The 14322-nt window shown below is 30.0% G+C and overlaps 1 protein-coding gene across 2 annotated transcripts; it reads left to right on the plus strand.

Moving 5' to 3' along the window:
• The first annotated feature begins 780 nt into the window (after positions 1-780).
• On the plus strand, positions 781-14099 carry LOC140673237 (facilitated trehalose transporter Tret1). 2 transcript variants are annotated; one of them, XM_072906037.1, is made up of 6 exons: positions 781-1268; positions 2305-2473; positions 9683-9882; positions 10914-11327; positions 11567-12144; positions 13042-14099. In XM_072906037.1, the coding sequence occupies exons 2-6, from the start codon at positions 2439-2441 to the stop codon at positions 13366-13368; spliced, it is 1554 nt and encodes a 517-aa protein (XP_072762138.1). In that variant the 5' UTR covers positions 781-1268; positions 2305-2438; the 3' UTR covers positions 13369-14099. The 2 variants fall into 2 exon arrangements, with proteins under 2 accessions (XP_072762138.1, XP_072762137.1); XM_072906036.1 differs by having other exon boundaries at positions 781-1195.
• The last annotated feature ends 223 nt before the right edge of the window (positions 14100-14322 follow it).

The following is a 14322-nucleotide window of genomic DNA, read 5'->3' on the forward strand; positions in this document are numbered from 1 at the left end:
GTTATATACGCACATTATATGTACTTATATTTTTTTTATCTCTTGTATATCTAATATCTAATTGTAAACATAAATACAAAATAAAAATTAATGTAATTATAATAACAGATATTAATTTCGCAGTAAAAAAAAGACAAATAAAATTATAAAGTTAAGTTATTTTTATTCTTATTTCAGACATTTGTAAAAAGAACTAACGAGCAAAAACTGTGCATTATTTTGAGTATAAATATCCATTATTGCAGTTATATTAATCATATTTATCTAAGTACATACCGTTGCGATAATGACAAAAGTTTCTCGAAAAAATTTTGATTACGTTCAATTATCATTGAGATAATTCTTATTTAAGACAACGTTTAGGTATCAATTGAACAATGGTCGCGTGACATTCGTGCGTGAATATAATTGTCACGCGTGACAAGTCGTATAAAGCAAAAATTTTGCACCTTAAACAGGATGCAAATTAAAGTGCAAAGTCATGTCAAATTTTTTTTTCATAAACATTATATTAAATCGTTTTTATAAAATTAATATTCTTTTCTCCGAAAGATCTACCCATCGCTAAATCCACTCATCTTTCACGTGGTCTTGACAGCCGTTCGTCGCGTGTGCGGTGAGTGTAATTATGACAAAATGACCGGAGGCTAGAGAAGGGAAGAGAAGAGGTCATACGTATGGGCACGTACAGATTCGCCTCGTCAATCTCCTTGTTGGGAGGACAGAGAAGGTAGATGTCGAAGGAGGGAGCTCAAAATCGAAAGTACAGCTTGCTCGTGGTTTTCGTGCCGCGAGATGCTTAGTCGGTCGCGGGGTTCCGATCTAATGTAAACCGGCGATCTCTTCCTCGTTATTTTTTTTACCGCTTTTCACTTGGAACGTGATTTCTCCTCGGAATCTTTCTTGCAAACGACACAAAATTTCTCGCTACGCGACAAGACACTGTCGGTTCTCTCAGTGAACAATTTTCCTTCCTTTTTTCGCCGATCGTGGAGCAGTTGATGAAAGAAACTTGTTTTTTTCAAAAGAGAATCTATGAGGAAGATTTTTTTATTAAAAGATTAAATAAACGAGAATAAAAGAAGAAAAGTGCAACTGGTCAATAAATTTTTGAGCTCCTTCGCGGATCGATATCGTTCTGTTCGATACAAGCAAACTTCCACAAATTTGTAAATTAATTTTTAACGAGGAGAATGTAAGTTTAAAATTTCTTTTATTATTTTGATTATCTTCATTCTTAACGATAGTTTCAGCTACGTATATTAAAGGTGTGTATTTTCAAAAAATTCACATATAATTAATTTAGTACAGCGAAAAAAAAAAAATACAATTTCTATTACATCTTCTATATTTTTCAAGAGCTCCGTTCTTGAAAAATATAGAAGCCAAAGCGACTAGAATGAATTACAATCAAACAAACACATTCAATTCGCGTTTAACTGCGTAACAACAGAATAGTAGAAAAATTACACAACTGCTATTTCTTCATCTGATATAATAAAAAATGTTGTTATACGTAACTTAATCATACTTGTGCGTAGTAAAAGAAGCATGGAAAGAATTGTTAAAAATCTTCTGTCAGGACCCTCGGGTAAATACGAAAATCAGATAAATATGAAAATCACACACTCAAACTCTTCCTGAATGAAAGAATTTGACATGACAAGTAGATGTATCGATATAAAAAAGAAATGTGTTCTCTATATAAGGTCAAATATCTTAATATAATATATTGATTCATTAATTTTCTTTACGAATAAGGAGCGCGTTTCGTGTTGATTTAAATTACCTATCAATTTTATATACATGTATCTCAAATTATATTAAAAAATATATTAAGACTCATATATTATTCATCGTGAGATAATGAATAATTAAACAATAACTAATAAAATAAAAATAAAATTAATATAAATTATTATATATTAATATAAATAATTAAAATTAATATAAATATAATTTCCGCTCTGTGGAAATTTGATTCTGAAGAATATATAAATAAAACAAATTTTCATTAATGCTCCTTGATTTAGCTATTTTTTCTCTATCATTTACGACTGCCGTACATTTTTCAAAATCATACGTTTATCAAATGTAACTACAGGTATTGAAGTGAGCACCGAGCACAATCGCTAAATTCTCACGATTCTTTGTAAATGTAAATCTGTTTGTACATAAAACTTATTACGATTCTTTGTCTTCTCGCGTTATATCAATAAGTGAGCTTTAAGCACTTGTATGACGAGAAGTCGAAATCGTTGACTTTATACAAAAATATAATTTTACATTATTATGCTTTGAAAGGAGGTCATTCTTGTACCAACACCGTCGTCCTTCCCTCAATATGCAACAAAGAATCTGATACGCGTGAAACCACAACGCAACTCTTGTGCTCTGAAGACCCGAAGATTAAATCGCAAACGGATCCAGCTACGAATATGGCAGCGTCCGAATGCGTGGAAAATGGAAAAAGGTTTGTCAGAGGTTTAATTAAATTTTATATTTTGCATTATAATGAAAAATCGTGGAAAATTCGAGTAAATATTCTTCTAGACACCCGCAATGTCAGAAGCAAAATTTTACTTGATGTTGAATGAAAAGAGTATTATTAAAGAAAACTTTCTTCTCGTAAATATTTATAATTATGATAAATCATATTTTTTACGGTTAAATCTTTTCGTAAAACAAACTGTAAATGTGACGAATAGAAATTTCATGAAAAAAGAAAAACACTATATTTTTTTTAACTAACAAATTCAATTCATAAAAAAAAAGAGCAATTTATTATTTTTTTACGTAAATTATCAAAGTTTCTAAACATTTATAATATACTGATTTTGACTTATTGAATCTCGCGTATCTAAAAAGTAATAATTTGATCTAAGAGCTCGTTTGTAGAAATTCTTTGCCCTCCCTTTCACGTTTGACAAGAGCTTGTAAATTTTTTGTCATCTATGCGAATAGAATTCTTATTTTATTAAATAATATTTCTTCTACAATCTAGAAACTTTTTCTAGATACTACTAAATAATCCATTGACAGATCTTACTTATATTATGCAGCTAATTTGCATTAATTGAGAGATTTAACTCAATATTCAGGATATAAGCAAGTCGCGGCCTTTTGCAAACGAAAACAAATTATTTACTGCTTACTACGAACTATTCCAAACAGATTAATCAAAATGTTTATCAACTTTCACATGAGTTTACGAATGTATATAAGAATAATCTACCTCGAAAAGTCAGATGTAAAGGATTAAAAATCCACAAGACGTTAATACAGCATTTAATAAATTTCGAAGCAAACTCCGTGACAGAAAAATGCGTTAATGACATAATTTTGCTGGCTTCCTCGAAAACAACCTTCTGACGATGCATAATAAATTATCATTCCATAGACAATGTTAAACGATTAAATATACTTATATCATAAAGGAGATGACAAAAAAAATGACCCTTCCTATTTCTATTATTTTGTCCAACATATTTTTGTGCGTAAAATTTATTCTAAAATCTAACATTTTGATTTCAATCGATAATTTGCAATGGAATCTATCATTGGAATCTATGTAATATCAATCACGAATACAGTCATTATTGTATCTACTTTTTATTTGTTTTATTCATTTTCATCTGTTGGTAATTACATATATTCATCAAAATCAATATTTAACAATTTCATTAATTAGTCAATTAATTTTAAAAAAATATTAAAAAATTAAAATTATAGAGAAAAATATAAACGGTAAAAATTAGTAAATTAAGAAAAAAAAACGCTGCAACTATTACATTTTCGTGAATTCGTTGAATTACATATATCAGTTTACATCTACGATTCACTAAAATTCATAATGTTACTAAACACTACAGCCGTGTTTATGCCATGTATTCATAATAAAAATATATATATATATTTTTATTTTCGTTTTTATATAAAAAAATTGTGTCTCCACGAATAAGTTTATGACTGTTAAAATTATAGAGACATTAGGTAATTAGTAATTGCAGGAAGCGAGATATTATAGAATTCCCGACCTCATAACTTCTAATAATTTCGTCTTTTTGTTCACAAACTTTTCCGGCATACATTACATATACACATACTTATATAACATGTCTTTTTTTATATTTTGTTGAAAGTACAAAAATACGAATTATTATACGTATCATTCTTGAACTAGCGCAATTAAAGTACAAAATTGAAAGCGAAATATCGATAAAAATTCAAACATTATTGCATCTTTAAAAAAAGCAATTTTTTTCAATTAAGAACATTTTTTGTTTGTTTTACTTTATTTCCTAAGTTTGACAAATGACTAAATTTCCATTAATTATTCATTTTTAAGGATGTTTAGCACCTACAATCGGAGCAAAAAGTAGTCGAAATTGACGAATATATACTTTTCTCATATATCTTAATATATGATTATTATAAAGATTGCATAAAATCTTATTATTTATTCATAGCTAGAGTGTAGAAATGTATTTTCCAACTTCTGTTGCTTTTTTTTCGGAGAATTTTCATGTTTCTTAAATTATAATGAGAAACTTTTATCATTGACTGTACCTCGATTTCAACATTACAGCACAAAATTTGAATTATAAAAATAAAAGAATTTACTCGTACAGAGTAATTTAAAATGTCAGAATAAAAATTATAATAATGAATAATGACAAAATATAGATTTTTAACTATTTCTTTGATAATTTTAATAATTTGTCATTTCTCCGAGAAGAAAGAAACGTGGCAACATGGTAATTTTTCATAAGTTGATCAAATTGCAAATTGACGTATGAGGCCTAGTCGCTTCTCTCTTCCACGTTTATATAAAGGCTTCTTCAGATGAAAAGATAGGTTATTTAAAATGTCAAAAGAAGGCTCAGCTGAATGTTATGTTGCCACGTGTTCACAATAAATAATATGTCATCTCGGATAATAGGACAAAATTGAGAAAATTATATTCAATATCTTTTCAACTAGTCAGATCTTGACCAAAATTATGTGATCAAATATTTCCTCTATATTTAAACTATACTTTTGCAAATTTTGAATAAATTCCTAATTATTTCTATCTATTTTAGCTCTTAAATCAACACGATCACAGGTTTTTTATAAGATAGAAAATCTGTAATCGTATCAATTTAAGGGCTAAAAAGGACAGAAATAATTATATTTATACTTATTTATATAAATAATTATATTTATAATAATATCGACGGGTAAATTCATTGCAAATTAAAATCCTTATAACTTTTGATTGCTTCAGTGAATCAACTCCAGGTTTTTTTATAAGTTTCTGAACATGTATCAGAACAATCTATGCAAATTTTATTAAATTTCTATATTTTTAAAAATAGATACTAAACATCCTTAAAAAAAAAATATATATATATATATTTGTCCATATTGTCGACATATAAATTATTATGCATTTCTAAAATAAGGTGATTCAGAAAGAATAGAAATAGTTTCAGAATGCTGCGTGCACTTGGAATTTTATCTGATAAGCTCTTTATCTCGCAGAAATTTTACATTTAAAATCGATATACTTTCTCTCTTTTCCTCGCTCTTTCTTGTCAATGGAGTCTCATGTAAACTTAATTTGATCTAGGAGAGAAATCTTAACATTAATTTAGTAAAAACTATGTAACCTTAAATATTAATATAATTAATATAATTGTAAGTGGTGCGTGATCAATTAAAGATCATTAATTGCAACAGGCAATAACTGTACCTGCTATTTGCAAGTAGGTCACTGGTCGACAATCTCATTGCATTAACGCCGCTTTTGTCCGTCGAGACTTGTTAATACTCTTTGCGTCAATCAAAGACGCGTCTACCAGGTGAAAATACTTATTTGCATTCGGCATTCAATCAGGTGCGACAATAAGAAATCTCATCAATATGTATAATAAACATTTTATTGACACTGAAGCATCGTTCATGAACCGTTGCAGTATTTAATGCAGCCCAATCGAAAAAGCCCGGAAGAGAATTTTTCTACGCGTTTAGCTGAATTATTATGCGAGACGTAATGACATAAATGCATAATGACACTACTTATGGTCAATGACGTCTTTGCTCATGATGATGATTGCATTTCACAAAGGCACACGTCTTTATTCATTTTTGACAAATAACTGGCACGTGAGGATCTGTAACTATTTGAAATAAAAATATGAAGTAACGTTTATCTAGAAAAAGAAATAAAACACATGCAACAAGATATTCTCTGCACGTATTTCACGATATTTCTTACGCCTTATAAATGTTCTCGGAAATTTTCTAGACTGTATAAACTTTGTAGAGATGGAGTTTTTCTAGAAAAAAAAAATGTTCGTGAATATGTTTAAAATATTACAATGGAATCTTCGTTGTTTATTTAAATTAATGAGAAAATATGTAAATGCGTGTGTCTGATTCTCCAAGTGAACTTTCTGATAACTTATGTAACATCACGAATGCTTCAAAAGGAGACTACATATATTTTTTAAAGTAATTTAAAGTAAACATTGTGCAAACATTAGATTCCATCGTATTTTAACGTTCATTATTATGATAAAATAAACTATGAAACATAACAGCAAAACTTAACTGATTGTTAAAATTTGAACGACTCGCGAAACAATCTTACGATTTCTAAGCGTAATCTTCAGATAAAATCTATTTCCTTCTCAGCAATTAGTTCCATATGATACTTAATATTCTTTTAATAGAATGACGTTAAAATCGACGCAACATTACACATGTACGAAGGACACTCGTTTGGCATATTTTAAGTGCAATTAAAATTACATCTGAATTAACTAGATGCTAAATATCATCAAGTACCATTTATTAAATCCTTTGACATGTAAAATGCATTAAATAAAAAATGTACAACCAAACGACAAATTTTTTAAGCTGCTTTTAATTCGTCTATTTACTTTTCAAACAGAATTTTAATTTAAATCAAAAGTATTTAATGTTCAAAATTAACAGAAATTGCAATAAAACATAATCACAAATCTGAGATTCGTTAGATAAACTTTCGAAGAAAACGCGTTTGCAAAATTTCACCGTCATATATTTCAGACATGTAAAACTTGTAAAATTACACGTTCTTACTTTCTATGTATAAATAAGATTTCTTAATAAAAAAAAAAAAAATGCGACGCGTAAAAAAAGCCAAACAAATCCAAACAGGTGATAAAAATGAGATTGCGTCACTTGATCGTTACGTCATTGGCAGACTCGTTTTATTTAGACCGAGGGAGTGGTATGCGCCTGCAAGTGACGTATTTTGCCTAAAGCTGTTCGTCGTAATCACAAATTCATGACTTACGGGTAGAGAAAAAAAATACTGCTAAGCATTTACGTGCGAAAAAAAAAAACGATAAAGAAGAAAATATTCGTATTAGCGTTTTACCGCGACCTTACGTAAATAATCCATTCACACTAATCGTCGCATTGTTTGCCGGTACTTCGTGTGATGCTAGCGGTTTTAAACTGACATGATTAGGCACAAAAGGTACTTCAACCGTCATTGTGCTTGCGTAATCATCAGGCGTGTTCTTGAAGGTTTGCGCAATGCAAAATGTTGATCGTCGTAAATCAGTTTGCCATTTTTCACTAATATTTTTATCGAATAATTTTAATTTTTTAGCCTTAATAAATATTAACATTTATAATTTATAGTAAACAATATTTTTACTTATATATACTGTAAATAATTTCATAAACATTTAATTTACAATTGCCATATTTTTTGACAGATATCTTTTAAATTATAATTTATATCGTTAAATATTAAAGCTATGACTTTTTAATAAAATAATTAACGGCAAATGTATTATGCGTGTGTGCCGCGTAATGAAAGAATTGACGATTTTTTTGGTTCCTAATTTGCTGTCAAAATTTTGTATATGTAATTGTAATATAAAAATAATTCATTTTTAATAAATAAACATGATATGCAGAGAAATGTAATTTAAGAAATATTATTATAAAAATTAATTTGACAATGATTAAAAATGTATAATAACTCTACTGAAAAATTGCCTACATTATTTCATTGACGTATAGTAAATGCAAGGATTATATAAGATATTACACGAAATAACTGCATCTCAGAATCGCTGTACAGATTGTCAAACGCAATCCGATTACGTCAAGTGAAAGGCTTTGTCGATTATGCTTTAACAAGGAGAGATTGTGCGAGTGAAACACAAACGTTGAACTTGCACACTTTTCTCAATACACATAATGTATCTCTACTCTATTTTAATTTCAGTACATTACATATGCGTCTGTGTATATATAATTGTCTTTATTTATATTATATTCAACATGTTACAATGTATTCTAAAATTATTTATTATATGTGTGTATACAGGGTGTCCCATTTTAATTCTTCCAGTCGAATATTTCGGAAAGCCTGGGAGAGAAAAATGTTTCAGGTAAAAGTTGTATGGTTTCGAGGAAGCCATAAGATGGTACTATTGGTTTGACCTTGAAGAGTCATTTGAAGGTCACGTGAAGGTCACCTCAATTTTTTTTAATGGCACCCCCTATTTTTTGTTTCATATTCTTGTAGCTGACTTTGAGAGCTTTCCAAAACATTATGATAAAATGTTTTTTCATTAAACACTTTTCGAGTTGTAAGGCTTCAAAGTTGCAATATTTTGACATAAAATACAAAATATCTCGTCAAATATTCATTTCTCGATTATCTTACCCTAATACTTTCATGCACAGAATAATCAGACGAATCAATTGGTGTAAAGAAAACATATAGTTATCTTTAAGAAAAAAATCTGAATTTGCAACTACAGTTATACATTTTTACTTTAACATAATTATGTGTTTTAATTATGCCAATTAATTTGTCTCGTTATTCTGTGCATAAAAGTATTAGGGTAAGATAATCGAAAAATGAATATTTTACGAGATATCTTGTGTTTTATGTCAAAATATTGCAACTTTGAAGCCTTATAACTCGAAAAGTGTTTAATGAAAAAACATTTTATCATAGTGTTTTGGAAAGCTCTCGAGATAAGCAAGAATATGCAAAAATATATAGAGTGTTCCATTTAAGAAATTCACAAAATGACCTTCACGTGACTCTTCAAGGTCAAACTAATGGCACCATCGTATGTCCTCCTAGAAACCATACAACTTTTGTCTGAAACATTTTTTCGAATTTTCCATATTTTTCAAGATATTTCACTGGAGGAATTAAAATGGGACACTCTGTATATGTTTCTTGTTAATCACATAACTTTTGAGACCAGTACTGTTTAATTAATTTAATAGCAATATCTTTTACGAAATAGTTTTATATGCTTTCTTCTTCTTTCTCCAATTAATTACATACGCATGTTCAATCAAGCAAATAAATTCATTCGACATGACGGATTTCGTGAAGACTTCTACCCCTCCGACTACTGATAATGAGTTGTTGAATAAAGTCTATTTAAGACTTTTATTTAATTATTAAGTCTATTTAAGACGTTTATTTGACTGATTGAAAGTTTAATGTGGTGCACGTAGACTTTTAAAGTATGCTAAGTAAGTTTGTGAGTACCTATTGAGTAGCGCTAAATATAGTTGGTAATTTTAAATGTAAATTTGCATTATTACGTTCCTCTATTAGAACATGAATTACAAATATACGAACCTTTTCTTACCCGCACTTTAGGAATGATGATAAGACGTCGGTCGAGGTGGCGTACATTTCCAAACTTCGACAAGCAGTACCACAATGCTGTGCAGTAGGCGCGAAAAATTTACTCCTGCTTACCTTCGGTTCGACCTTAGGGTTTTCGACTATTCTTATTCCAGCATTACAAAAGGAAGACTCAGACATCAAGGTCACTACAGAAGAATTAACGTGGATTAGTAAGAATTTTTTTTCAAACAAACATATAACTCTAAAAATAACGTCGAATTTTTCCAAAGTTCTTCCTTCAAAATATAGATGCAGAATTTTTTCAAAAAATCTTATTTTGTCTCTTTGGAAAATCAATTAATCATAATCTATTCAATTAAAACTTGTGACAATACTCGTAATATATATCAAAGTTATTATATTTATATATGTATATTATAAATTAATTTTTTGTTACGTTTAATTATTATACATTATTAATTATTTTTATTATATAAACATATTTAATTATTTGACATTTAAATTCTAAATGTTCTCTCCTTTACGTATAATAAATTTATTATTTTATTATTTTGTTTACATTTTTATTATTAACCCTTTGAGTCACAGCGGGTCACCCAGAGACCCACTTTTCTTTTCGTAATTTTTTATTGTTTAAACTACTTTTTTATCAACAAATACCAGATTTTTTCTTTCTACAGAGTCTCTAGAACGTCAATAAGTGTAAAAAAAAATATGAACAGTCATTAATTGTTAATCGCAAAAATACCATATATAAACAAACAGACAAAATTAGTACTTTTTTTTTACGAAAAAATGCATTTTCTACTAATCTATTATGACAATAAATACGGCAATTTTTTTATAATCTTAGTACACTCTAAAGTATTTTTTACAATTTTCCATCGTATTGTTTTTATTAAATCTTCCTTTTTTGATAAAAAATATATAAAAAACAATATTTTCTGTTCTAAATTGAAAGTAACAGTCGTATTCTTTTTTAAATTTTTTCTCTGAAGGTTTTTTTAGATCGCAGAATCTGAATCTAAAGGAAAAAAAATTTAATTTCCAAAATTTAATATAGAGATCCAATATGGCGGAAGTAAAATTTCGTCTGCCATATTGGATCGGCCATCTTGAATTTTGAAAATCTGACAACGAATTTGTAATCAGTGATCCCAAAATCCCTTATGTACCAAATTTTATAAAATATTGACAATTAGAAAAATTCGTGACTCAAAGGGTTAATATGTTTTTTCAGGTAGTCTGAATTTATTTCTCGTGCCGATCGGTTGTCTCGTGAGCGGACCGCTGTCGCAGTATCTGGGCAGGAAGCGAACAATGATATTAGCGAATATCCCGTTCGTGATCGCCTGGTTGATATTTTATTATGCCAGCAATCCTGCGATGTTATTTACCGCGCTCGCAATGACAGGTCTGACAGGTGGCCTCTTGGAGGCGCCGGTGTTGACTTATGTTGCCGAAGTGACTCAGCCTAACTTGCGCGGAATGCTATCTGCAACCTCGTCAATGTCAGTCATTCTGGGTGTTTTCACGCAAATGTTGAGCGGCAGTCTAGCTAATTGGAGAACGGTGGCAATGATCAATTTGGTTTATCCGGTTATCTGTTTCCTAGCTTTATGCTTGGTACCTGAGAGCCCGCACTGGCTCGCAGGTAATCATACATATTATAGTTAAATTACTCTTACGTGTTGTAAAGATTATTGAATTTAAAAAATTATCTTAATATATTATTATTTATCTATTTGAAAAGTTTGACAGATTTTAATAAATTAGCCAGATCAATTAGTTTGTACAAAAAAAAATTGTCTTTGTCTTTTTTTCGCGATATCTAATCCTTTTTATTTCGTTTCAAAAATTTAAACTAATTTAACACACCCTGGTTTTTCTCAGCCAAGGGCCGTTTTGCGGAAGCGGAACGTGCTCTCTGCTGGTTACGAGGTTGGGCAAGCCCGGCGCAAGTAGAGAATGAATTTCAGGCGGTCTGCGAAACGATTCAGAAGCCTGCTGACAATACCGATTCCGGGAAGGAGGAGATCTGGCGAGCCTACACTAAACGCACGTTCTATATACCTTTCATCCTTGTGAGTGCGGCCTTTTTCATCAGCACTTTCGGCGGCACCGGGATCTTGCAGACCTTCGCCGTCGTGATATTCGCGAAACTCAAGGCACCGATCGACAAATATACGGCCACAGTGTTTCTAGGCATCGCTCAATTGACCGGCACCATAGTCTGCATACTGGTGATCCACTTCTTGGGAAAACGAAGGTTATCTTTCATATCGGTCACCGGCACCGGTCTCTGCTTCTTCGCTACCGCCGTCTACGGCTATCTGAATGATGGCGATTACCTGGATGGAGTCAGATACACCTGGTTACCGACTACCCTCATGATTGGCGCCGCTTTCGTGTCGAGCTTCGGAATCAGAATGCTACCTTGGGTTCTAATAGGCGAAGTGTTCCCGGTCAAGGTGCGTGCGCGTTATACGTTTTTCATTTTATTTCTTATTAATCTTTATTTAAATCTGTTTCTATTTAAACTTGCTTAATTAAGTTAATATAAATTAAAAATAGTTACGAATAAAATTAATTTAGATTAAATTCAAATTTAGATTCTACTCATTTTTCAAGCGCTTGTATAGGCATTAGAAATAGGGAGTTTGCATTAAAAAAAAAAATACATTTTTTTATATATGTAATTTAAATATTATTATAAATTTCTTTATAAGAAAATTTTAAATTTTAATCAATAGAAAGGTATTAAAAAATTAAATTAAAATTTAATAAGATTTAAATTGTGAGAAAACGATTTTGATTGGTTGGAGTGCGTGACGTCACAGTGCAATAGTTTCAAACGTTTGTTTTCTGTATTCTGTATTGCGATATTCGGTCATTCTTGATCTCGAGGTACAAAGAAAAACAATTTATCGGGTGTTTTAATTGTTGTACTTTTACATAGAGGTACAAAATAAGTTTTATACGTGTTACCTTTGCCCATTTTCACAATAACTGGATATTTTAATAAATAAAAATAGTGTGTTGTCACTGTATATATTGGTTAGGTTTAGGGAGACGCTATTTTACGCTATTTAGCGCTATTAGTGTCTCCCCGAATGCAGATATTGCACTGTGACATCACATCGCGTTTGGGAAGACTCGGTCGTTTCCGGATCGGATATTGGACAATTTCAAATAATGTAATTTTTATTATTGATTTTCTCGCTTAATTTGCATTAAAAAATTACGAAAAAAATAATTACATTTCAAACTATATATAAATTATAAAATGCAATTGTTTTTCAATCATGCAAACTCCCTATTCTTCTTTGCGTTCACGAGTAATTTTAAAATTCAATAATATTACGTAGGTACGTAGCAGCGCAACTGGTGCTTCCGGTATGGTCGGCTACATTTTACAATCGATCGCGAATAAAACCTTTTTCTACATGATGAACGGCATATCGCTATCCGGATCGTTTATTTTCTACGCCTTGGTCAACTTGGGCGGCCTGTGTTTTCTATACGTGATGTTACCCGAGACCGAGAATAGGACGTTAAGAGAGATCGAAGAACATTTCGCTGGTGTACAGAATTTAAAGGAGCGGCCTAAAAAGGAGCAGCACGTTATCAAGGAGAAGTGGGCGGCCGCGAATCTGGCGATCGTAAACGATGAAAATATCGAGAGTAGATTGTAGATTCGTAGATAAAATTGATTATTGAGTATTGCACTTTAGACATATCTTGCTCTTCGCGGAAATTATTTCGAGTATCCTGTTAAATGGATGAATTACGCAAAAGCATAATTGCACATTTTTTGTTTTTAATGAAATTTTATATAAAATCTTAAACGATATTTGAATTCAATCAACTAACATGTATAATTATAAACACGTGTGCGATTTATTTTCTGCGACGTTTAACACAAGCGAGAAAATTATCGCGTAAAAAATACCATTAAAAATAACGTTATATCCTCGAGTAATGCAGTCCAAAGAAAAGTTAATAGATGTAAAGGGTGATCGGATTGAAGAACAATATAATAGCGAAGACAAGAAAAATATATCGCACGGCCGCGTAAATAATACAATTTTCTTAAGACATTTCAAGAAATAATTAAAGTGACAGTGATGTGTTGAAGAATCTTATTGTTAAGATTAGCAATGTTATTTATTTCGTAAAAGGAATTGCAGCTGCCATAAAGCGTTCCTAACGTAATTTATAGCGAATGTTCAAGAAAAATATTAAGATTTGTTACTGCTTAAGAGAAGCTTTTTTTATTTTGCGAAGACTTTAATAGTTTATTATAATTATTTATAAAGATATTTTTATAGAGAAATGAGAGGATCGTGTAACGTCTGATGTAAATTAATAGTTTTATTCTAATAATAAATACAATTATATTTTTTTGTGATGAGCTTTAATATAAAACGTAAAAGATACCTACTTCAATAAAATATAAAATATAATATGTAATGTTTTTTTTATATATTTTTTTTTATAAAATATCAAATATCACTCACTACATAATTTATGTGTGCTCTAGATAGTGTTATAAAAATTCGATTTCGAACAAAACAGAATTTTAGAAAATACAAAAATGTTGTATAAATGTATTAATTTATATGTTTTTTGTAATTTACGTAATAAAG

Source organism: Anoplolepis gracilipes, chromosome 14 (genome assembly GCF_047496725.1).
Source record: "Anoplolepis gracilipes chromosome 14, ASM4749672v1, whole genome shotgun sequence".
In the NCBI taxonomy this organism is placed as follows: domain Eukaryota; kingdom Metazoa; phylum Arthropoda; class Insecta; order Hymenoptera; family Formicidae; genus Anoplolepis; species Anoplolepis gracilipes.

What these genes read in the sequence shown, in the direction of transcription:
- LOC140673237 (XM_072906037.1), top strand. Translation starts at nt 2,439, where the DNA reads ATGGCAGCGTCCGAATGCGTGGAAAATGGAAAAAG. An exon ending in AGAAGAATTAACGTGGATTA is followed by an intron (nt 9,883 to 10,913) that starts GTAAGAATTTTT and finishes ATGTTTTTTCAG; the next exon opens with GTAGTCTGAATTTATTTCTC. An exon ending in GAGCCCGCACTGGCTCGCAG is followed by an intron (nt 11,328 to 11,566) that starts GTAATCATACAT and finishes GGTTTTTCTCAG; the next exon opens with CCAAGGGCCGTTTTGCGGAA.